The following is a 26,631-nucleotide window of genomic DNA, read 5'->3' as shown; positions in this document are numbered from 1 at the left end:
GTAATGACGCAAGTTAGATGCCCTGCATAAACCGCACATAACCGCCAGAGGGCGCTGTAATCCAAAACATTACCATGTAGCGTCACATTTATGTTTCATTAAACATAATGAGAAACATTGAATAATTAATCATAATAAGCATGTTTTAATGAATAAATAGATTAATTTCTGATTATTCTGGATTACGCTTCACAAAGTAAACAAAAAAACTTTACACCACTTGTGATAAAGACAACAAAAAGATTGATTTATTTACGTTTCTTTAATGATTTCTACAGACACAGAGATGATCAGAATTTCTAGAAATATCATTCAGTAATATTCTACATCAGGGAATAACATTTAATCCTCATAAATCACTTTAATGAGAGATTCTACGTGTCAAACACATTAATAGTTCATCTAAAGCTCTAAAATATTAACAGAAGAATTACAGATAATGTACAAAATGAAAAGTTTCTTCAACCTTAATCCCAAATTTTCTAGAGAAAAATAAACTTCCTGTTTTCTACATTCCTGAATGAATGACAGCACAGTCGTGATATGGATTATTATTAAAATATATGTATTATTTAATATTTGTAAATAGTGATTTATTATTTCTCTGGATAATTTTTTATTTGCCTGTAAAAAAATGAATAAAAACATTTTCTACAGTTACGTAGAGTGACTCACGGCCCAATAAGCTACCGAGCTACTCACAGGGGTTATATAACCTTGATATTGTCTACAAAGTTCATAATGTTTAATGTTCATAAAGTTATAGAACAGAAAATGATGTAATTTGTGGCATTTTGTTAGCATGGAACAGCTAACCTGCTAAAATCCTCTGCTAGCATGATCATGTCACATAACAACAGCAGAATTAGTTTAAAAATAAAAATATTCTCAAGATGTTGGTATTTAAAAACAAAGCAGATAAATTAGAGAGCATTAAAATTGCTTTAAGCTTTTAGCTTTTTTATTTAAAAATTGATAAAAGTTCATTTTGTTTTTTAAAACTAAAACTTCTGCTATCGTGAAATTAGCTTTGCACATTTTTATGTTCTTGTATTTTAGTTTCCTCTAAAAACTGACACACGACGACTGCCTGCATTTTTACTAAATTTAAATTAACACCCAAAATTTAAAATTTTTTTATTAATAAATAAGTAAAGAAAGTTGAAAAGCTTGTTTGCTAATCTGTTTCTAAAATGTATTAATATATTAGTAAAGTGATAAAGTCCAAAACAAAAACATTGTTGAAAATCTTTCTTTCTGTTCAGTTTTTGTTAAACGCTGAATTTCCTACAAACACACAAAGTAATAAAGTGAGAGCTTTAGACAAGACTTTAGAATTAATTTTAAATAACAGTCACAGAGAAAAAACCCAAATAATATCCTTCTGGATCAAAGAGAGAGAGAGAGAGAGAGAGAGAGACAGAGAGAGAGAGAGAGAGAGAGAGAGAGTGAGAGAGAGAGAGAGAGAGAAAGAGAGAGTGAGAGAGAGAGAGAGAGAGAGAGAAAGAGAGTGAGAGAGAGGGAGAGAGAAAGAGAGAGAGAGAGACAGAGAGAGAGAGAGAGAGAGAGAGAAAGAAAGAGAGAGAGAGAGACAGAGAGAGAGAGAGAGAGAGAGAGAGAGAGTGAGAGAGAGGGAGAGAGAAAGAGAGAGAGAGAGACAGAGAGAGAGAGAGAGAGAGAGAGATTAACCTTTGAGACTCAGATAATTCATTATTAATCTTGTCTTTGGTTTCTGTTATAAAGTTCTGCACAATAAACTTTTTTAATTTTTACTGTTTATGTAAACGTGTTTCATCAAGTCCTGATCTGTAGAATATTCTAAAAGTGCTGATGTCACACACACACACACACACACACACACACACACACACACACACACACACAGGCGTGGTGGGTTTATTCGGAGGTGTGTTTCATGTCTCTGTGGCTGATCAGTGGGATGGTTCTGTTCTGCTGCTCCACCACGGCCTCGTACGGCGGTAGCTCATCCAGAGACAAAACAAACACAGAGGAAACATCCTGCGATCTGATTGGATGATGGGAGCCTGCATATATGTGTTCTGACCACCAGGTAGTGCCTTCAGGAAGCTCTGCCCCCTCCATGCAGGGGTGTGTGTGTGAGGCAATTGAATATGGAGGTGGGTCGTCTGTAGGGGTAAAGATCTGCGTTGCGTGACGTCCCACACACTCATCATAACTAGAGGGAAAAAAAACAAATTAACATTTAATCATCCAATGAGAACGCAATAAATAAATAAATAAACCAGGTGTGGAACAGCAGCCTGGTGAAAACAAGCAGGAGGAGAAGGTTAATAAGAGCAGGAAACAATGACCATATAAGGAAAGTTACAGTGAGGAAAGTGAATCACATGAGCTCTGTCTCAGACGATCAGACGATCAGATGATCCTTCACACCGTCATTACACACTGAGTAACAGTCAGAGCTCCAGAGAAACACATCCAGTGGAAAAGAGCAGGCTGCGCTGGATCAAGTGCTATTCTCTGTGCTGCTGAATAATGAGTGTGGAAGCTGTTTAGTTATAAAACCACTGATGAATGTCATCATTACAGTCAGCTGTGTTCATGTACTGATACATTACTGATACACCAGACTCCTGATCTACTGACTTCACCTCTCAACATCTTCTCACGTCTCAGGAATCACTGAATCAGCTAGAGTCTGAACACCAGGAATTATGTGTGTGTGTGTGTGTGTGTGTGTGTGTGTGTGTGCGCTCTGTCTACGGAAGCTCTGTTTCATGCGCTCCACAGGTTTTCAGATCATATGTGCAGCGTGACTGCTGAGTTCACCTCCACCATCTGTTGCACAGCACACACACACACACACACACACACACACACACACACACACACACACACACACACACACACACAGAGACCACAAACAGACATGGGTGTGTATTTCTGACCTGGCATGGTTGGAGAAGCTTTCATCCGTGACTGGGATTGAGCCAAGATACCACCACACACACACACACACACACACACACACACACACACACACACACACACACACACACACACACTATCACTAACTCTCTGTTATAAATGTTATAAATAGAATGAAAAGTAAAATAGAATATTGAAAAATATTTTGAATTTGAAAAAATGATTTTTTTTGTGATATAGTAGAAGTGAATGTCTCACTCTGTGTGTGTGTGTGTGTGTGTGTGTGTGTGTGTTGGGGTGTGGGGGGTGTTAACAGTTTTTCCTGCTCAAGGAACTGACAGATTTTTGGTGTGTTTGATCTTAAATGGCAGTTCAGTTAATTGGCCTGTTCAATAATTTATCCAGTTCATTGCCTCCTGCTGAACGCCACAGGGTCAAAACCATCACACACACCCACACACACACACACACACACACACACACACACACACACACACACACACACACACACACACACACAGAAGCACACACAGAAGCACACTTGCTTATTTATGCACACTTGCATAAACGAATTGCCCTCAAAATACTATATATGGTAAACTCCCTGTACAATCACAGTGTTGCACGTCAAAGAAGATGAGAACAATGAGGAAGATCTACAGGAAGATTTACAGGAAGATCTACAGGAAGATTTACAGGAAGATTTACAGGAAGATCTACAGGAAGATCTACAGGAAGATCTACAGGAAGATTTACAGGAAGATCTACAGGAAGATCTACAGGAAGATTTACAGGAAGATCTACAGGAAGATCTACACTGGCTACATACAATTCATTTTATAAAAACGGGCATATTCACGTCATAAATGAGCTGTCAGCAGTTGAAGGTGTGTGTGGCAGCTGTAGATTCTACCAAACAAGAAAATTCATGACCTGCTGACTTTCCCTCACCAGTTGTGGAGAACTTGGAGAGAAGGATCAGTCGTCACCTCTGCAGATGGCCAGACATGAAGCCAGATGTTGTTTTCAGCAGGAACAGAAAGCTGATGTTTCTACAAGCAGCAAAATCTGCAAGGACAGAGGCATCTGGACCAAGAGGAGGTGAAAGCTGCCCTGTGTTAACGGCTCTACGGTCAATATTACTGTGTGACAAATCCATACAGGACCTGAGGAGACTTCAGTAGTGTGGAGATTTTCACAGGCTGAAGGATCATCCAGAGAAAATAAGCTGTTTGGACACAAGCCTGATTGATTGTGATTACTGCCGCTGGGTCACCTGGGTGAGCGTGTCTGATGTCTGAAACACCTGATGACCCCAGATAACATCAGAAGTGTCCAAGTGCATCACAAGATGTTTTAAAAATCTATTAAAAAATATTTCTGTAGTCTGGATTTTAAAGCCATAATTCATCGTTTCAACAGAAACCTTCAGTTTGTTGCTCAGTTTGTCATGTTACCATAGAAACGGTAAAGAAATGTAAACTCCTCTGTCCTTAAGATGTGGTACACAGAGCTCACACTGGAGACTCCTTCATCACATGATACACACACACACACACACACACACCTAATCCTGTGAATGGGCTGTTGCTATAGAAATGATAACATATTAAGCTGTTTTTTATTATTTCTTGTAACTATATATATATGAGAGAGGGAGAGAGAGAGACACACAGAAAGAGACAAAGATATATATATATATGGAGAGAGATAGAGAGAAACAAAGAGAGAGAGAGAGAGAGATGCAAATACATTTATAGAACACAAACATGAAAAGAGCAGAGGTCAAAGGTCACTCACTGAGGCGGTGCGTCAGGATAAACAGTGCTGATCAGTGGGATGGGGATCGTCTCTGTGTACAAGTCAAAGTCAAACGCAGGAGGAAACTCCGCCACACACTCGGACTGCAGCTCACCTGTCGATCCACTGAATGAAAATCCATCAGCAGCTGGGAGGAAAAACAGAGAGTTATAAAACAACCAGGAAATAAAAACCTGCAGGTCAGAAACAGCTGAGAAAAGACATTTTTATGATGTTATTATTGTGTTGTGTGTTAAAATGTGTGAAGTGTGTTCAGTAAATCTCACTGTCTGTGTTGAGGTGTGAAAGTTTTTTCTTCCTCATGCTGCCGATGATGATGATGAGGAGGGAGAGGAAGAGCACGAGGCCGATTACGATGCCAGCCACCACCAACGGAGACACAAACACACACATCGTCACGGCAACAATCATGTGTAGAAACGCTCCAGTCTGAGGTCACTACACAAACACACACACACACACACACACACACACACACGCAAAGTGAGACATCATACAGACAGATAGATTAATTTATGTACACAGCTTGAATAACTCCCTGACTGACCACCGGAGGGTAGGCTGGCAGATGTTTCCTCATTTCACACTGTGTTGTGAGTTGTGAGTGTGTTGTGTGTGTGTTGTGAGTGTGTCTGTGTGATGTGTGTGTGTCTGTATTGTGTGTTGTGAGTGTGTGTCTGTGTGATGTGTGTGTTGTGAGTGTGTGTCTGTCTTGTGTGTTATGAGTGTGTCTGTGTGATGTGTGTGTGTTGTGTGTTGTGAGTGTGTCTGTGTGATATGTGTGTGTTGTGAGTGTGTTGTGAGTGTGTGTGTGATGAGTGTGTTTTGTGAGTGTGTTGTGAGTGTGTCTGTGTGATGTGTGTGTGTTGTGAGTGTGTTGTGAGTGTGTCTGTGTGTTGTGAGTGTGTTGTGAGTGTGTGAGTGTGTCTGTGTGTTGTGAGTGTGTTGTGAGTATGTCTGTGTGATGTGTGTGTTGTGAGTGTGTGTCTGTGTGATGTGTGTGTGTTGTGAGTGTGTTGTGAGTGTGTCTGTGTGATGTGTGTGTGTGTGTTGTGTGTTGTGAGTGTGTCTGTGTGATATGTGTGTGTTGTGAGTGTGTTGTGAGTGTGTGTGTGATGAGTGTGTTTTGTGAGTGTGTTGTGAGTGTGTCTGTGTGATGTGTGTGTGTTGTGAGTGTGTTGTGAGTGTGTCTGTGTGTTGTGAGTGTGTTGTGAGTGTGTGAGTGTGTTGTGAGTGTGTCTGTGTGATGTGTGTGTTGTGAGTGTGTGTCTGTGTGATGTGTGTGTGTTGTGAGTGTGTTGTGAGTGTGTCTGTGTGATGTGTGTGTGTGTTGTGAGTGTGTTGTGAGTGTGTCTGTGTGTTGTGTGTGTGTTGTGAGTGTGTGGGTGTGTCTGTGTGATGTGTGTGTTGTGAGTGTGTTGTGAGTGTGTTGTGAGTGTGTCTGTGTGATGTGAGTGTGTTGTGAGTGTGTCTGTGTGTTGTGTGTGTGTTGTGAGTGTGTGGGTGTGTCTGTGTGATGTGTGTGTGTTGTGAGTGTGTGGGTGTGTCTGTGTGATGTGAGTGTGTTGTGAGTGTGTTGTGAGTGTGTCTGTGTGTTGTGTGTGTGTTGTGAGTGTGTGGGTGTGTCTGTGTGATGTGTGTGTGTGTTGTGAGTGTGTTGTGAGTGTGTCTGTGTGTTGTGAGTGTGTCTGTGTGTTGTGTGTGTGTTGTGTGTGTGTTGTGAGTGTGTGGGTGTGTCTGTGTGATGTGTGTGTGTGTGTTGTGAGTGTGTTGTGAGTGTGTCTGTGTGTTGTGAGTGTGTCTGTGTGTTGTGTGTGTGTTGTGAGTGTGTTGTGAGTGTGTCTGTGTGTTGTGTGTGTGTTGTGAGTGTGTCTGTGTGTTGTGTGTGTGTTGTGTGTGTTGTGAGTGTGTGGGTGTGTCTGTGTGATGTGTGTGTGTGTGTTGTGAGTGTGTTGTGAGTGTGTCTGTGTGTTGTGTGTGTGTTGTGAGTGTGTCTGTGTGTTGTGTGTGTGTTGTGTGGGTGTGTCTGTGTGATGTGTGTGTGTCTGTGTGATGTGTGTGTGTCTGTGTGATGTGTGTGTGTCTGTGTGATGTGTGTGTGTGTCTGTGTGATGTGTGTGTGTCTGTGTGATGTGTGTGTGTCTGTGTGATGTCTGACGTTCTTCACGTCTCTGAGCAGAATGAAACAGAACGATGTCTTTACATAAAGCAGTTTTAGAAAACTAACAAAATTTACACATCACACAAAAACATTTATTTTTTATTTTATCAGTTAAAATGTTGGTTTATTTTTTAAGGAACTCTTTGACTTTGAGTAAAAGTCTTGTCTTGTGCTTTAAACGTCTCTGTGGATTGATGTATTTATCTGAAGCTGTAGTCGTGACAGCTCGTCTTTCAGGCTCTAATCTCTCAGTGCTATTTTCAGCTGTAAATATTGAACCTGTAATAGAATTGTGTAGAAACTCCAGGAATCCACAGAGTAAAGTCTATACACACTTTGTGTGTGAGTGAACGTGAGATTTACACTGAGAGCCTGAAGCTCTGTTGTGACTCTCTGGGACTCGGAGGAATCCTGATTCCTGGTCATTAAACTGAACGTGATTTAAATGATTCATTAAAAAGTGTGAAATCATCGGTGGTGTGTTGGAGTGTGTGAGGAGTCGCTGCTCTACGTCACACATGTAAGTGTGCTTGTTTTCTAGGTGTTACGGATGGTATCAATAACGATTGGATGTCTGATCTAGCTTTATGGTGCCACATCATCTTGCTGTAGATTAGAGAGTCAGTGATTTGTAAAAGTTTGTGTGAGATTGTTTCAGGTCACAGAAAAGTCTCAGCAACAGTTAAAATATAAACCTAATTACTGAAAGTAAAACTGCACTCAGAGTGTAACGTGATCAGGTGAAGAGTGGAACGTGGCAGTAATACTGGTGCAGACTCTCATTGTGGTTCAGGCTTCAGCTCTTTACACTCAGCTCATTATGGATCTGTTTCATTTATCTCAGATTACAGAGAGCGGTGACGAGAGCGATGCCACTTTGGCTCGAGTGCGTCTCAATTTACTGAGAAAAACAGGATTAAATTCAGGATGCTGCCCAACACATTGGGGGCTTTAGAGACGGCTGCAGGTGATTTCAGGAGGATTTACCTGTTTCTGTGCATCAGCGACGGTTCAGATGAATCGACTTGGGTTACACTTTTTAAAGCTCGGCTCAGGGTCAAGATTTTTTAAAAATAATTTTTTGGCAACAGCTGTTTTTTAATAATTTTAAATTTCTTTTCCACTTCCTTCTTTCCTCCTTTGACATTTCAGGTGTGAGTCTGATGAATTATTAATTACAGATAAGGAATCCAGCAGAGGAGAGAGTGAATATTTTAATTGAACCTCTTTAATATTTATGAGGTGCTGATGTGAGCTTGTACATTCACAGGGAATAATTAACTAATTTAGCTGCTATTCTCTGCAAAAATACTGTTACATTAGACCTTTGTGTGTTAGATTAGTTTATTTATTCAACTTTATGGATAAATTGTATTTTTTGTGTTACTTAGATTTAACCATCGATGCGAAAGCTTCATTTCAGACATATCTCTACGGTTTTATGTTGATTTTACACACACACTGATTGCTGATGTCTGATTGGTGTAGAGACTAAATAACAAGATGTGTCATTGGTCAAAAAATCTTGTAGAAAAAACTGTTTGTACATCTTCAGGTTTCTAATCTACAGTAAATAAAGATATAAAGTTAATCAGTTCACTGTGAAGTTAATTGTGGATCTGCATCTTACAGAGGGAGTGAAATCTCTAATCTGTCATCACACAGAATCAGATGTGAAGTTAAACATTATCATGATGTACATCACCTGCACCACATCTACAACTCAACAGGAGACATCTGTAGTCTACTGATTCTTCTAATATTAAAATAACACAAAGCTCATAACTGTTACACTACCCTCTGTTACATAACCCTCTGTTACACTACCCCCGTTACATAACCCTCTGTTACACTACCCCCGTTACATAACCCTCTGTTACACTACCCTCTGTTACATTACCCCCTGTTAAATTACCTCCTGTTACATAACCCTCTGTTACATTAATTCCTGTTACATAACCCTCTGTTACATTACCCTCTGTTACATTACACCCTGTTACATTACCCTCTGTTACATTACCCCGTTACATTAATTCCTGTTACATAACCCTCTGTTACATTACCCTCTGTTACATTACCCTCTCTTATACTACCCTCTGTTACATTACCCTCTGTTACATAACCCTCTGTTACACTACCCTCTGTTACATTACCCTCTGTTACATAACCCTCTGTTACACTACCCTCTGTTACATTACCCTCTGTTACATAACCCTCTGTTACACTACCCTCTGTTACATTACCCCCTGTTACATTACCCCCTGTTACATTACCCTCTGTTACATTACCCTCTGTTACACTATTCTGTTACATTACCCTCTGCTACATTACCCCGTTACACTATTCTCTGTTACATTAATCTCTGCTACATTACCCCCGTTACACTATTCTCTGTTACATTTCCCTCTGTTACATTACCCTCTGCTACATTACCCCCTGTTACACTATTCTCTGTTACATTACCCCCTGTTACATTACCCTCTTTTACATTACCCCTGTTACACTATTCTCTGTTACATTATGCTCTGTTACATAACCCTCTGTTACACTACCCTCTGTTACACTACCCTCTGTTACATTACCCTCTGTTACACTACCCTCTGTTACACTACCCTCTGTTACATTACCCTCTGTTACATAACCCTCTGTTACATAACCCTCTGTTAAATTACCCTCTGTTACCTTACCCTCTGTTACATTATCCCCTGTTACACTATTCTCTGTTACATTACCCTCTGTTACATTACCCTCTGTTACCTTACCCTCTGTTACATTACCCTCTGTTACACTATTCTCTGTTACATTACCCTCTGCTACATTACCCCCTGTTACACTATTCTCTGTTACATTACCCTCTGCTACATTACCCCCTGTTACACTATTCTCTGTTACATTACCCCCTGTTACATTACCCCCTGTTACATTACCCTCTTTTACATTACCCCCGTTACACTATTCTCTGTTACATTTCCCTCTGTTACATTACCCTCTGTTACATTACCCCCTGTTACACTATTCTCTGTTACATTACGCTCTGTTACATAACCCTCTGTTACATAACCCTCTGTTACATAACCCTCTGTTACACTACCCTCTGTTAAATTACCCTCTCTTACATTACCCTCTGTTACACTATTCTCTGTTACATTACGTTCTGTTACATAACCCTCTGTTACATAACCCTCTGTTACACTACCCTCTGTTAAATTACCCCCATTACATTACCCTCTGTTACACTATTCTCTGTTACATAACCCTCTGTTACAGTATTCTCTGTTACATTACCCTCTGTTACACTACCCTCTGTTACATTACCCTCTGTTACATTACCCCCTGTTACATAACCACTTGTTACATAATCCTCTGTTACCTTACCCTCTGTTACATTGCCCCCTGTTACATTATCCTCTGTTACATTACCCTCTGTTACCTTACCCTCTGTTACATTACCCCCTGTTACATTACCCTCTGTTACATTACCCTCTGTTACATTACCCCATTACACTATTCTCTGTTACATTACCCTCTGTTACATTTCCCCCGTTACACTATTCTCTGTTACATTACCCTCTGTTACATTACCCTCTGTTACACTATTCTCTGTTACATTACCCCCTGTTACATTACCCTCTTTTACATTGCCCCTGTTACACTATTCTCTGTTACATTACCCTCTGTTACATTACCCTCTGTTACATTACCCTCTGTTACAGTATTCTCTGTTACATTACCCTCTGTTACACTACCTCCTGTTACATAACCCTCTGTTACATTACCCTCTGTTACCTTACCCCCTGTTACAGTATTCTCTGTTACATTACCCTCTGTTACACTACCTCCTGTTACATAACCCTCTGTTACATTACCCTCTGTTACCTTACCCCCTGTTACAGTATTCTCTGTTACATTACCCTCTGTTACACTACCTCCTGTTACATAACCCTCTGTTACATTACCCTCTGTTACATTACCCTCTGTTACATTACCCCCTGTTACATAACCCTCTGTTACACTATTCTCTGTTACATTACAATCTGTTACCTTACCCCCTGTTACATTATCCTCTGTTACATTACCCTCTGTTACATTACCCTCTGTTACATTACCCCCTGTTACATAACCCTCTGTTACACTATTCTCTGTTACATTACAATCTGTTACATTACCCTCTGTTACACTATTCTCTGTTACATTACAATCTGTTACATTACCCTCTGTTACACTACCTCCTGTTACATAACCCTCTGTTACACTACCCTCTGTTACATTACCCCTGTTACATTACCTCCTGTTACAGAACCCTCTGTTACATTACCCCCTGTTACACTACCCTCTGTTACATTACCCTGTTACAGTATTCTCTGTTACATTACCCTCTGTTACACTACCCTCTGTTACACTACCTCCTGTTACATAACCCTCTGTTACATAACCCCCTGTTACATTAATTCCTGTTACATAACCCTCTGTTACATTACCCCCTGTTACATTACCCTCTGTTACATTAATTCCTGTTACATAACCCTCTGTTACCTTACCCTCTGTTACATTACCCCCTGTTACATTACCCCCTGTTACATAACCCTCTGTTACACTACCCTCTGTTACATTACCCTCTGTTACATAACCCTCTGTTACACTACCCTCTGTTACATTACCCTCTGTTACATAACCCTCTGTTACACTACCCTCTGTTACATTACCCCCTGTTACATTACCCCCTGTTACATTACCCTCTGTTACATTACCCTCTGTTACACTATTCTGTTACATTACCCTCTGCTACATTACCCCGTTACACTATTCTCTGTTACATTAATCTCTGCTACATTACCCCCGTTACACTATTCTCTGTTACATTTCCCTCTGTTACATTACCCTCTGCTACATTACCCCCTGTTACACTATTCTCTGTTACATTACCCCCTGTTACATTACCCTCTTTTACATTACCCCTGTTACACTATTCTCTGTTACATTATGCTCTGTTACATAACCCTCTGTTACACTACCCTCTGTTACACTACCCTCTGTTACATTACCCTCTGTTACACTACCCTCTGTTACACTACCCTCTGTTACATTACCCTCTGTTACATAACCCTCTGTTACATAACCCTCTGTTACATTACCCCTGTTACATTATCTCTGTTACATTACCCTCTGTTACTACCCCTGTTACATAACCTCTGTTACATTACCCTCTGTTACATTACCCTCTGTTACATCTATCTCTGTTACATACCCCTCGTTACATTCCCTCTGTTACACTTTCACTGTTACACTACCTCCTGTTACATTACCTCTGTTACATTACCCGCTGTTACATTATCCTCTGTTACATTACCCTCTGTTACATTACCCTCTGTTACACTATTCTCTGTTACATTACCCTCTGTTACATTACCCTCTGTTACATTTACCTCTGTTACAGTATTCTCTGTTACATTACCCTCTGTTACACTACCTCCTGTTACATAACCCTCTGTTTACATTACCCTCTGTTAACATTACCCCTGTTACAGTATTCTCTGTTACATTACCCTCTGTTACACTACCTCCTGTTACATAACCCTCTGTACATTACCTCTGTTACCTTACCCCTGTTACACTATACCTCTGTTACACTACCCTCTGTTACACTACCTCCTGTTACATAACCCTCTGTTACATAACCCCCTGTTACATTAATTCCTGTTACATAACCCTCTGTTACATTACCCCCTGTTACATTACCCTCTGTTACATTAATTCCTGTTACATAACCCTCTGTTACCTTACCCTCTGTTACATTACCCCCTGTTACATTACCCCCTGTTACATTACCCTCTGTTACACTATTCTCTGTTACATTACCCCCTGTTACATTACCCCCTGTTACATTACCCTCTTTTACATTACCCTCTGTTACATTACCCCCTGTTACACTATTCTCTGTTACATTACACTCTGTAACATAACCCTCTGTTACATAACCCTCTATTACACTACCCTCTGTTACATTACCCTCTGTTACATTACCCCCGTTACATTACCCTCTGTTACACTATTCTCTGTTACATTACCCTCTGTTACAGTATTCTCTGTTACATTACCCTCTGTTACACTACCCTCTGTTACATTACCCTCTGTTACACTACCTCCTGTTACATTACCCTCTGTTACACTATTCTCTGTTACATTACCCTCTGCTACATTACCCCCTGTTACACTATTCTCTGTTACATTACCCTCTGCTACATTACCCCCTGTTACACTATTCTCTGTTACATTACCCCCTGTTACATTACCCCCTGTTACATTTACATTTACATTTACATTTACAGCATTTGGCAGACGCCCTTATCCAGAGCGACGTACATAAGTGCTTAAATCTCTAACATTGAATACATTAATGCTGGATCACTAAGTTACATACTTAAGATACCATGAGTTTAAAACATTTGTTCAAAGTTACAATGAAAGTGTCAAAGGTGTGTTTTTTTTTTTTTTTTTTTTTTTTTAAAATGCAAAAGATAATGAAAGAAGTGCTAGTTGAAGTGTTTCCTGAATAAGTAGGTCTTCAACCGCCGCTTGAAAATAGCCAGTGACTCAGCTGTCCGGACCTCTAGGGGAAGTTCGTTCCACCACCTTGGTGCCAGTACAGAGAAGAGTCTTGTAGTATACTTGCCTCTTACCCTGAGAGATGGTGGAACCAGTCTAGCAGTGCTGGTAGATCGGAGGGTGCGGGGTGCAGTGCGAGGAGTGATGAGGGCTTTGAGGTAAGAGGGAGCTGGTCCATTTTTGGCTTTGTAGGCCAGCATCAGTGTTTTGAATCTGATGCGTGCAGCTACCGGAAGCCAGTGGAGGGATCGCAGCAGCGGGGTGGTATGAGAGAACTTTGGCAGGTTGAAAACAAGCCGGGCAGCTGCATTTTGGATCATTTGCAGAGGACGGATTGCGTTCATAGGTAGACCTGCCAGCAGTGCATTGCAGTAATCCAGTCTAGAAATGACAAGAGACTGAACAAGTACCTGAGCAGCCTGTGTGGACAGAAATGGTCGAATCCTTCTAATGTTGTAGAGAAGAAACCGACATGAGCGAGTCACATTAGCAACATGAGAGGAAAAGGACAGTTGATTGTCCATGGTTACCCCAAGGTTGCGAGCTGTGGCTGAAGGGGAGATCAGATCGTTGTGCAAGGATATAGCAAGATCATGACCTGGGGATGAATCACCTGGGATGAAGAGCAGCTCAGTTTTGCTAGGATTAAGCTTTAACTGATGAGCAGTCATCCATGATGAAATTTCTGCCAGACATGCAGAGATCCGGTCAGAAGCTGTGGCATCTGCGGGTGGGAAAGAGAAGATAAGTTGTGTATCATCAGCATAGCAGTGGTAAGAGAACCCATGTGAGGAAATAACTTCACCAAGAGAGTGAGTATACAGGGAGAAAAGAAGAGGACCAAGTACTGAGCCTTGTGGGACGCCAGTGGAGAGTCTGCGTGGAGCAGATGTCACTCCCCTCCATGTTACCTGATATGAGCGTCCTTCCAGGTAGGAAGCGAACCATTCCCAAGCTGATCCGCATATCCCAAGACTCCTGAGGGTGGCTAAGAGAGTCTTATGGTTGACCGTATCAAACGCTGCTGAAAGGTCAAGGAGGATAAGGACAGATGAGAGATTGGCTGATCTAGCAGCATGTAGTTTCTCAGAGACATCTAAAAGGGCTGTCTCTGTGGAATGAGCTGCTTTAAAGCCAGACTGGTTGGGGTCTTGGAGGTTGTTCTGTGAGAGATAGACAGACAGTTGATTAAAGACAATGCGTTCAAGAATTTTTGAAAGAAACGAGAGAAGTGATACCGGTCTGTAGTTACTGATGTCTGATGGATCCAGAGCAGGTTTCTTCAGGATGGGAATAACCCTTGCTCTCTTGAAGGTAGTTGGTACCTGACCAGATGCTATGGATCTATTGGTGATAGTTGTAATGAAGGGCAGAAGGTCTTGCGAGATGGTCTGCAGCAAAGTGGAAGGGAGTGGATCCAATGGGCAGGTGGTAGGATTGCAAGACTGGATGAGTTTTAGAATCTCTTCTGCTGTTACAGTTGAGAAATGTGACAACAAAGGTGTAGGGGAGTCCATACTCTGAGATGTAAGTGCAGTCGGGGCTGAAGTGAAGGTCCGGCAGATTTCCTCAATCTTCTCCTGGTAGAAAGAAGCAAAGTCTTCTGCAGTCAGGGAGGATGAAGAAGGTGGAGCCGGGGGGTTGAGCAGAGAAGAGATGATGTTGTGGAATTTCCGAGGGTCATGTGAGGAAGCTTCAAGCTTTTCCTTGTAGAAGGAAGTCTTGGCAGAAGTCACATCTGAGGAGAACTTGGCCATGAGTGTTCGGTAAGAATCAAGATCTGCATCAAGTTGTGATTTCTTCCACTTTCTCTCTGATGATCTTAGCTCTCTTCGATTGTTGCGCAGCACATCTGAAAGCCAAGGAGCAGAACAAGAAGTTTTCTTGGGTTTAGTGGACATAGGGCAGAGGAAGTCCATAGTTGAGGAAAGAGATGAGAGGAAAGTATCTGTGGCCGAGTCCAAGGGCAGTGAGGAAAAAGACTCAGGATCAGGAAGGGAAGAAAGAGTGCCAGAAGCTACAGAAGAAGGGGAGACAGAGTAAAGGTTGCGGCGGGTTAGAGCGAGGGGGTGAGAGGTAGTTTTAGGTAGGGTAGGGAGAGTGATGGTAAAGGATACCAGGTGATGATCAGAGACGTGTAGTGGGGTAGCAGTCACGTCTGTAGCTGGAGAAGGACGGGTGAAAACCAGGTCCAGCACATTGCCTCCTTTGTGTGTGGGGATGTAGCTGTTGAGTGTGAGTGTGAATGAGTCAAGAAGAGACAGGAGGGAAGAAGAATGTAGCTTGTCAGAGGGGAGGTTGAAGTCACCAAGCACTGTCAGGGGGGAGCTATCAGAAGGGAAAGCACTAAGCAGTGTGTCCATTTCTTCCAAGAAGTCACCTAGGGGACCAGGAGGGCGGTAAACAACAATGATAACAAGGTTAATTGGAGAGGTAACTGAAATGGCATGGAATTCAAAAGAGGAGATGGTTAAATGAGACAAGAGGAGAGGTGTAAAGCACCATTTCTTTGACAGCAATAAACCTGTACCACCACCCCTGCCTGTTTCTCGTGGTGAGTGAGAGAAAGCATAGGCAGAGGATAAAGCAGCTGGTGTAGCAGTGTTCTGTGGGGATATCCAGGTCTCTGTTAGTGCAAGAAAATCAAAGGAGTAATGGGAAGTTAAAGCAGAGATAAAATCAGCTTTTTTCACAGCAGACTGGCAATTCCAGAGCCCACCTACCACCACTGTTTGAGACTTACACAACAGAGGAGGGTAGATGAGGTTACTGGGATTGTGACCTCTGCTCTGTGGACGAGAGTGTCTGCGAGTGTAGGAATTGAGTACAGAGATGGGTTTAAGGCACATATTTGCAGTCAAGAGTGAGAATTAAGGTATGGTAGAATATAGCAAAACAGTATTAGACACAAAGTTTACAATGAGAGAGAGAGAGAGAGAGAGAGAGAGATACTTACAAACCGCTACAGACGCTAGCGTCTGTAGCGGAGAACCTTCAATTTAAATAGGTAAGCCCTGCCCCCAATTCACACCTTAAGGTAGACTGAAACTACTCCTGATTAATCAGCTGAGAGAACAACAAGGACCAACACTATAAAAATCAACAATGGTATAGAATATAACAATTCAAATCACACTACTCTAGAACAAAGTGAGTTAAGCAGATAGTATACAAAAGTCAGGAACCTACTTTACCAGAAGACAATATATTCAAATGAAGAGAGTTAAAGCACACTGAAGAGTAGGCTGGTTCACCTTCAATTTAAATAGGTAAGCCCTGCCCCCAATTCACACCTTAAGGTAGACTGAAACTACTCCTGATTAATCAGCTGAGAGAACAACAAGGACCAACACTATAAAAATCAACAATGGTATAGAATATAACAATTCAAATCACACTACTCTAGAACAAAGTGAGTTAAGCAGATAGTATACAAAAGTCAGGAACCTACTTTACCAGAAGACAATATATTCAAATGAAGAGAGTTAAAGCACACTGAAGAGTAGGCTGGTTCACCTTCAATTTAAATAGGTAAGCCCTGCCCCCAATTCACACCTTAAGGTAGACTGAAACTACTCCTGATTAATCAGCTGAGAGAACAACAAGGACCAACACTATAAAAATCAACAATGGTATAGAATATAACAATTCAAATCACACTACTCTAGAACAAAGTGAGTTAAGCAGATAGTATACAAAAGTCAGGAACCTACTTTACCAGAAGACAATATATTCAAATGAAGAGAGTTAAAGCACACTGAAGAGTAGGCTGGTTCACCTTCAATTTAAATAGGTAAGCCCTGCCCCCAATTCACACCTTAAGGTAGACTGAAACTACTCCTGATTAATCAGCTGAGAGAACAACAAGGACCAACACTATAAAAATCAACAATGGTATAGAATATAACAATTCAAATCACACTACTCTAGAACAAAGTGAGTTAAGCAGATAGTATACAAAAGTCAGGAACCTACTTTACCAGAAGACAATATATTCAAATGAAGAGAGTTAAAGCACACTGAAGAGTAGGCTGGTTCACCTTCAATTTAAATAGGTAAGCCCTGCCCCCAATTCACACCTTAAGGTAGACTGAAACTACTCCTGATTAATCAGCTGAGAGAACAACAAGGACCAACACTATAAAAATCAACAATGGTATAGAATATAACAATTCAAATCACACTACTCTAGAACAAAGTGAGTTAAGCAGATAGTATACAAAAGTCAGGAACCTACTTTACCAGAAGACAATATATTCAAATGAAGAGAGTTAAAGCACACTGAAGAGTAGGCTGGTTCACCTTCAATTTAAATAGGTAAGCCCTGCCCCCAATTCACACCTTAAGGTAGACTGAAACTACTCCTGATTAATCAGCTGAGAGAACAACAAGGACCAACACTATAAAAATCAACAATGGTATAGAATATAACAATTCAAATCACACTACTCTAGAACAAAGTGAGTTAAGCAGATAGTATACAAAAGTCAGGAACCTACTTTACCAGAAGACAATATATTCAAATGAAGAGAGTTAAAGCACACACTGTACACACTTATACACACTTACACACCAGTTCAGCTTCATGTACATTACCCTCTTTTGTTACATTAAGTAACATGTACATGTACATGTAACATGTTACATTACCCTCTTTTACATTACCCTCTGTTACATTACCCCCTGTTACACTATTCTCTGTTACATTACACTCTGTTACATAACCCTCTGTTACATAACCCTCTGTTACACTACCCTCTGTTACATTACCCTCTGTTACATTACCCCCGTTACATTACCCTCTGTTACACTATTCTCTGTTACATTACCCTCTGTTACAGTATTCTCTGTTACATTACCCTCTGTTACACTACCCTCTGTTACATTACCCTCTGTTACACTACCTCCTGTTACATAACCCTCTGTTACACCACCCTCTGTTACACTACCCTCTGTTACATTACCCCGTTACATTACCTCCTGTTACATAACCCTCTGTTACATTACCCCCTGTTACACTATTCTCTGTTACATTACCCTCTGTTACATTACCCTCTGTTACACTATTCTCTGTTACATTACCCTCTGTTACAGTATTCTCTGTTACATTACCCTCTGTTACACTACCCTCTGTTACATTACCCTCTGTTACACTACCTCCTGTTACATAACCCTCTGTTACACCACCCTCTGTTACACTACCCTCTGTTACATTACCCCGTTACATTACCTCCTGTTACATAACCCTCTGTTACATTACCCCCTGTTACACTATTCTCTGTTACATTACCCTCTGTTACATTACCCTCTGTTACAGTATTCTCTGTTACATTACCCTCTGTTACACTACCCTCTGTTACATTACCCTGTTACACTACCTCCTGTTACATAACCGTCTGTTACATAACCCTCTGTTACATTACCCTCTGTTACCTTACCCTCTGTTACATTGCCCCCTGTTAACTTATCCTCTGTTACATTACCCTCTGTTACCTTACCCTCTCTTACATTACCCCCGTTACATTACCCTCTGTTACATTACCCTCTGTTACATTACCCCCGTTACACTATTCTCTGTTACAGTATTCTCTGTTACATTACCCTCTTTTACATTACCCCCGTTACACTATTCTCTGTTACATTACCCTCTGTTACATTACCCTCTTTTACATTACCCCCTGTTACACTATTCTCTGTTACATTACCCTCTGTTACATTACCCTCTGTTACATTACCCTCTGTTACACTATTCTCTGTTACATTACCCTCTGTTACAGTATTCTCTGTTACATTACCCTCTGTTACATTACCCTCTGTTACATAACCCTCTGTTACACTACCCTCTGTTACATTACCCCCTGTTACATTACCCCCTGTTACATTACCCTCTGTTACATTACCCTCTGTTACACTATTCTGTTACATTACCCTCTGCTACATTACCCCGTTACACTATTCTCTGTTACATTAATCTCTGCTACATTACCCCCGTTACACTATTCTCTGTTACATTTCCCTCTGTTACATTACCCTCTGCTACATTACCCCCTGTTACACTATTCTCTGTTACATTACCCCCTGTTACATTACCCTCTTTTACATTACCCCTGTTACATTACCTCCTGTTACAGAACCCTCTGTTACATTACCCCCTGTTACACTACCCTCTGTTACATTACCCTGTTACAGTATTCTCTGTTACATTACCCTCTGTTACACTACCCTCTGTTACACTACCTCCTGTTACATAACCCTCTGTTACATAACCCCCTGTTACATTAATTCCTGTTACATAACCCTCTGTTACATTACCCCCTGTTACATTACCCTCTGTTACATTAATTCCTGTTACATAACCCTCTGTTACCTTACCCTCTGTTACATTACCCCCTGTTACATTACCCCCTGTTACATTACCCTCTGTTACACTATTCTCTGTTACATTACCCTCTGCTACATTACCCTCTGTTACACTATTCTCTGTTACATTACCCTCTGTTACACTACCTCCTGTTACATAACCCTCTGTTACATTACCCTCTGTTACCTTACCCCCTGTTACAGTATTCTCTGTTACATTACCCTCTGTTACACTACCTCCTGTTACATAACCCTCTGTTACATTACCCTCTGTTACATTACCCTCTGTTACATTACCCCCTGTTACATAACCCTCTGTTACACTATTCTCTGTTACATTACAATCTGTTACCTTACCCCCTGTTACATTATCCTCTGTTACATTACCCTCTGTTACATTACCCTCTGTTACATTACCCCCTGTTACATAACCCTCTGTTACACTATTCTCTGTTACATTACAATCTGTTACATTACCCTCTGTTACACTATTCTCTGTTACATTACAATCTGTTACATTACCCTCTGTTACACTACCTCCTGTTACATAACCCTCTGTTACACTACCCTCTGTTACATTACCCCTGTTACATTACCTCCTGTTACAGAACCCTCTGTTACATTACCCCCTGTTACACTACCCTCTGTTACATTACCCTGTTACAGTATTCTCTGTTACATTACCCTCTGTTACACTACCCTCTGTTACACTACCTCCTGTTACATAACCCTCTGTTACATAACCCCCTGTTACATTAATTCCTGTTACATAACCCTCTGTTACATTACCCCCTGTTACATTACCCTCTGTTACATTAATTCCTGTTACATAACCCTCTGTTACCTTACCCTCTGTTACATTACCCCCTGTTACATTACCCCCTGTTACATTACCCTCTGTTACACTATTCTCTGTTACATTACCCTCTGCTACATTACCCTCTGTTACACTATTCTCTGTTACATTACCCCCTGTTACATTACCCCCTGTTACATTACCCTCTTTTACATTACCCTCTGTTACATTACCCCCTGTTACACTATTCTCTGTTACATTACACTCTGTAACATAACCCTCTGTTACATAACCCTCTATTACATTACCCCCGTTACACTATTCTCTGTTACATTACCCTCTGTTACATTACCCTCTTTTACATTACCCCCTGTTACACTATTCTCTGTTACATTACCCTCTGTTACATTACCCTCTGTTACATTACCCTCTGTTACACTATTCTCTGTTACATTACCCTCTGTTACAGTATTCTCTGTTACATTACCCTCTGTTACATTACCCTCTGTTACATAACCCTCTGTTACACTACCCTCTGTTACATTACCCCCTGTTACATTACCCCCTGTTACATTACCCTCTGTTACATTACCCTCTGTTACACTATTCTGTTACATTACCCTCTGCTACATTACCCCGTTACACTATTCTCTGTTACATTAATCTCTGCTACATTACCCCCGTTACACTATTCTCTGTTACATTTCCCTCTGTTACATTACCCTCTGCTACATTACCCCCTGTTACACTATTCTCTGTTACATTACCCCCTGTTACATTACCCTCTTTTACATTACCCCTGTTACATTACCTCCTGTTACAGAACCCTCTGTTACATTACCCCCTGTTACACTACCCTCTGTTACATTACCCTGTTACAGTATTCTCTGTTACATTACCCTCTGTTACACTACCCTCTGTTACACTACCTCCTGTTACATAACCCTCTGTTACATAACCCCCTGTTACATTAATTCCTGTTACATAACCCTCTGTTACATTACCCCCTGTTACATTACCCTCTGTTACATTAATTCCTGTTACATAACCCTCTGTTACCTTACCCTCTGTTACATTACCCCCTGTTACATTACCCCCTGTTACATTACCCTCTGTTACACTATTCTCTGTTACATTACCCTCTGCTACATTACCCTCTGTTACACTATTCTCTGTTACATTACCCCCTGTTACATTACCCCCTGTTACATTACCCTCTTTTACATTACCCTCTGTTACATTACCCCCTGTTACACTATTCTCTGTTACATTACACTCTGTAACATAACCCTCTGTTACATAACCCTCTATTACACTACCCTCTGTTACATTACCCTCTGTTACATTACCCCCGTTACATTACCCTCTGTTACACTATTCTCTGTTACATTACCCTCTGTTACAGTATTCTCTGTTACATTACCCTCTGTTACACTACCCTCTGTTACATTACCCTCTGTTACACTACCTCCTGTTACATTACCCTCTGTTACACTATTCTCTGTTACATTACCCTCTGCTACATTACCCCCTGTTACACTATTCTCTGTTACATTACCCTCTGCTACATTACCCCCTGTTACACTATTCTCTGTTACATTACCCCCTGTTACATTACCCCCTGTTACATTACCCTCTTTTACATTACCCTCTGTTACATTACCCCCTGTTACACTATTCTCTGTTACATTACACTCTGTTACATAACCCTCTGTTACATAACCCTCTGTTACACTACCCTCTGTTACATTACCCTCTGTTACATTACCCCCGTTACATTACCCTCTGTTACACTATTCTCTGTTACATTACCCTCTGTTACAGTATTCTCTGTTACATTACCCTCTGTTACACTACCCTCTGTTACATTACCCTCTGTTACACTACCTCCTGTTACATTACCCTCTGTTACACTATTCTCTGTTACATTACCCTCTGCTACATTACCCCCTGTTACACTATTCTCTGTTACATTACCCTCTGCTACATTACCCCCTGTTACACTATTCTCTGTTACATTACCCCCTGTTACATTACCCCCTGTTACATTACCCTCTTTTACATTACCCTCTGTTACATTACCCCCTGTTACACTATTCTCTGTTACATTACACTCTGTTACATAACCCTCTGTTACATAACCCTCTGTTACACTACCCTCTGTTACATTACCCTCTGTTACATTACCCCCGTTACATTACCCTCTGTTACACTATTCTCTGTTACATTACCCTCTGTTACAGTATTCTCTGTTACATTACCCTCTGTTACACTACCCTCTGTTACATTACCCTCTGTTACACTACCTCCTGTTACATAACCCTCTGTTACACCACCCTCTGTTACACTACCCTCTGTTACATTACCCCGTTACATTACCTCCTGTTACATAACCCTCTGTTACATTACCCCCTGTTACACTATTCTCTGTTACATTACCCTCTGTTACATTACCCTCTGTTACATTACCCTCTGTTACACTATTCTCTGTTACATTACCCTCTGTTACAGTATTCTCTGTTACATTACCCTCTGTTACACTACCCTCTGTTACATTACCCTCTGTTACACTACCTCCTGTTACATAACCCTCTGTTACACCACCCTCTGTTACACTACCCTCTGTTACATTACCCCGTTACATTACCTCCTGTTACATAACCCTCTGTTACATTACCCCCTGTTACACTATTCTCTGTTACATTACCCTCTGTTACATTACCCTCTGTTACAGTATTCTCTGTTACATTACCCTCTGTTACACTACCCTCTGTTACATTACCCTGTTACACTACCTCCTGTTACATAACCCTCTGTTACATAACCCTCTGTTACATTACCCTCTGTTACCTTACCCTCTGTTACATTGCCCCCTGTTAACTTATCCTCTGTTACATTACCCTCTGTTACCTTACCCTCTCTTACATTACCCCCGTTACATTACCCTCTGTTACATTACCCTCTGTTACATTACCCCCGTTACACTATTCTCTGTTACATTACCCTCTTTTACATTACCCCCGTTACACTATTCTCTGTTACATTACCCTCTGTTACATTACCCTCTTTTACATTACCCCCTGTTACAGTATTCTCTGTTACCTTACCCCGTTACATTATCCTCTGTTACATTACCCTCTGTTACATTACCCTCTATTACCTTACCCTCTGTTACATTACCCCCTGTTACATTACCCTCTGTTACATTACCCCCGTTACACTATTCTCTGTTACATTACCCTGTTACATTTCCCCCGTTACACTATTCTCTGTTACATTACCCTCTGCTACATTACCCCCTGTTACACTATTCTCTGTTACATTACCCCTGTTACATTACCCCCGTTACACTATTCTCTGTTACATTACCCTCTGCTACATTACCCCCTGTTACACTATTCTCTGTTACATTACCCCTGTTACATTAACCCCGTTACACTATTCTCTGTTACATTACCCTCTGCTACATTACCCCCTGTTACACTATTCTCTGTTACATTACCCCCTGTTACATTACCCTGTTACATTACCCTCTGTTACATTACCCCCTGTTACATTATGCTCTGTTACATAACCTTCTGTTACATAACCCTCTGTTACACTACCCTCTGTTACACTACCCTCTGTTACACTACCCCCTGTTACATTACCCCGTTACATTACCCTCTGTTACATTACCCTCTGTTACATTACCCTCTGTTACACTAACCTATGTTACATTAACCTCTGTTACATTACCGTCTGTTACATTACCCTCTGTTACACTATTCTGTTACAGTTGCCCTTTATTACACTACCCTCTGTTACACTACCCTCTGTTACAGCTGCAATTTGTTACAGCTGCCCTCTAGTACATTACCCTCTAGTACATTGCCCTCTTTTACATTACCCTGTGTTACACTTGCCCTCTGTTACACTACCTTGTGTTACACTTGGCCTCTGTCACACTACCTTGTGTTACACTATCCTCTGTTACACCACCTTCTTTTACATTACCCTCTGTTACATTATCTTCTAATACAGTTGCCCTTTGTTACTCTTGCCCTCTGTTACACTATCCAATGTTACACTACGCTCTGTTACGCTTGTATGTATTTATCCTGATATACGAGTCAGAGGTAGCGGCGGAGAGCAAAACCTCTCTGAGAGGGACCTGAGGAAGAAACCTGGAGAGGAACCAGAGTGAAAATAGAACATTGTCCTCATCTGAGAGACACCAGAGAGTGGGATTATAAATCATTATAAACACTGAAAGTGGGGTTATACATAGATGTGTATAGTCAGTTGGAGTTGTGTTACCAGGAGCTTTTCAGGAATTTCTCCTCAAACTATAGACTGTGTGAGAATGAGATTATAAATCATTGTGATATAGAATAGGAGAGAAGATACCAGATGCTCAGGATGAACAGGACTTCTGTGGAGAAAGTGGAGTTTCTGATACTCAGTGTCTGACATCATTTTTGTGTCTGATATTTAAAGGTACATTCTGTAAGATTAGTGTATGAGTTTGACATTTAAATGAATCCTCTGCCGAATTTGAGTGAAGCTCCGCCCATTTGGCCTCTATTGTTTAGTGTCTTTTAAATGATTGACAGGAAGCACATCCAATCACAGACAAACGTTCAGCAGTCAGATCTTCATGTGCACCATTAAGTTCCTGCTACTTGTCTAAAGAAAATGTAAGTGTGGGATTTGTTTAAGTGGAGTTCAGAATTTTCTGGTTTGGAATTCAGGTGTGGAAATGAAAGAAAACGTGTGACGTCGAGTCACAAACGTGTATAGCTAAGAACACAGACACACACGCACGCACACGCACACATACAGGCACGCACACACACACGCACACACACAGACACACACATGCAGGCGCGCACACACACGCGCACACGCACACACACACGCGCACACACACACGCACACACACACACACACACACACACACACACACACACACACATAATAAAACATACAAAAATTATTTCGTGACTAAAATTTAACATCATGTGACATCTAAAGTAAGTGAATAAAATATAAATATGTAATTTGACAGATACAAATGAGTCCCGTTTCCCTTTAAACCCATTACAACATTAATGTAATAAACCATTGAAACCATTTACATGATTAAAATAAGTAATAAAAGTGACTCTGACCAGAACAGATTAGTTTCATCAGCTTCCTGGTTTTCCTCCATCTCAGACGAACTGAAACACGTCGATCTCCAGCTCATCTCCACGTCCCCAAAACTCTAAGACTTTATTACACTTTAAAATCATTTATTACTCAAGGTGAAGACTCGGAGGTCCACTGTTATGTTTCTCCTGCTGGTTGATGAAGAGCAAGTGAGCAGGTGCTGTAGAGTGTGTGTGTGCGTGTGTGTGTGTGTGTGTGTGTGTGTGTGTGTAGACTCCAGCTCGTATCCCAGAGGAGACGCCGACTTTCACTTCACTTCCTCTTACAGACTTCAGTAGTGAAAAATAAAATCCTCCCTCTCTCTCTCTCTGTTCATCTGTTCATCCTGAGAGAAGAACTGTGATGGCTTAGACTAAGGAGGTAAAACGAGCCCCCCCCCCCCCCCTTCTCTCTCTGAGCCTCCAGGATTTTAATATAATTTGACCTTATGTTGTTTTGAAAAGGAAGTTAGAATAATAATAATAATAATAATAATAATAATAATAATAATAATAAACACACACACACACACACACACACACACACACACAGACACACACACAGTTCAGCTGTTTATAAAGCTGCAAATCCTCACATTACTGTTTTATCCTCCACTCATTCACATTCATCCAATATAAAAATATAAAAATTTTAATATTCTAAGAAAGTAAAAATTATAAAGTAAACAATATGGAAAATAAGTTAAACATTTATGAGTACAACTGAAATTTATATGAATATTATCTCAGAACATAGTAAGTGAATAGTGAAGCCACGTGATCATGTGATCAGTTACTGTTACACCAGA

General features: G+C 40.8%; 1 protein-coding gene across 1 annotated transcript; it reads right to left on the bottom strand.

Annotated features, from left to right (window-relative positions):
* Positions 1 to 220: 220 nt before the first annotated feature.
* Positions 221 to 26,056, bottom strand: bean1 (brain expressed, associated with NEDD4, 1). Its single transcript, XM_060859386.1, has 4 exons — positions 25,805 to 26,056; positions 4,998 to 5,169; positions 4,711 to 4,858; positions 221 to 2,197 (listed from the first exon to the last, which is right to left on the bottom strand). The coding sequence occupies exons 2-4, from the start codon at positions 5,140 to 5,142 to the stop codon at positions 1,897 to 1,899; spliced, it is 594 nt and encodes a 197-aa protein (XP_060715369.1). The 5' UTR covers positions 5,143 to 5,169; positions 25,805 to 26,056; the 3' UTR covers positions 221 to 1,896.
* Between the last annotated feature and the right edge of the window lie 575 nt (positions 26,057 to 26,631).

This window comes from Tachysurus vachellii, chromosome 23 (genome assembly GCF_030014155.1).
Source record: "Tachysurus vachellii isolate PV-2020 chromosome 23, HZAU_Pvac_v1, whole genome shotgun sequence".
NCBI classification, from domain to species: domain Eukaryota; kingdom Metazoa; phylum Chordata; class Actinopteri; order Siluriformes; family Bagridae; genus Tachysurus; species Tachysurus vachellii.
The sequence above is the reverse complement of the archived record's forward strand: the minus strand, read 5'-3'. Positions and strand labels throughout refer to the sequence as shown.

Coding starts and splice junctions, on each gene's coding strand:
- bean1 (XM_060859386.1), bottom strand. CDS start 5,142: ATGATTGTTGCCGTGACGATGTGTGTGTTTGTGTCTCCGTTGGTGGTG. Junction 4,859..4,997: donor TTCACACCTCAACACAGACA/GTGAGATTTACT, acceptor TTTTCCTCCCAG/CTGCTGATGGATTTTCATTC. Junction 2,198..4,710: donor TATCCTGACGCACCGCCTCA/GTGAGTGACCTT, acceptor TTTTCCCTCTAG/TTATGATGAGTGTGTGGGAC.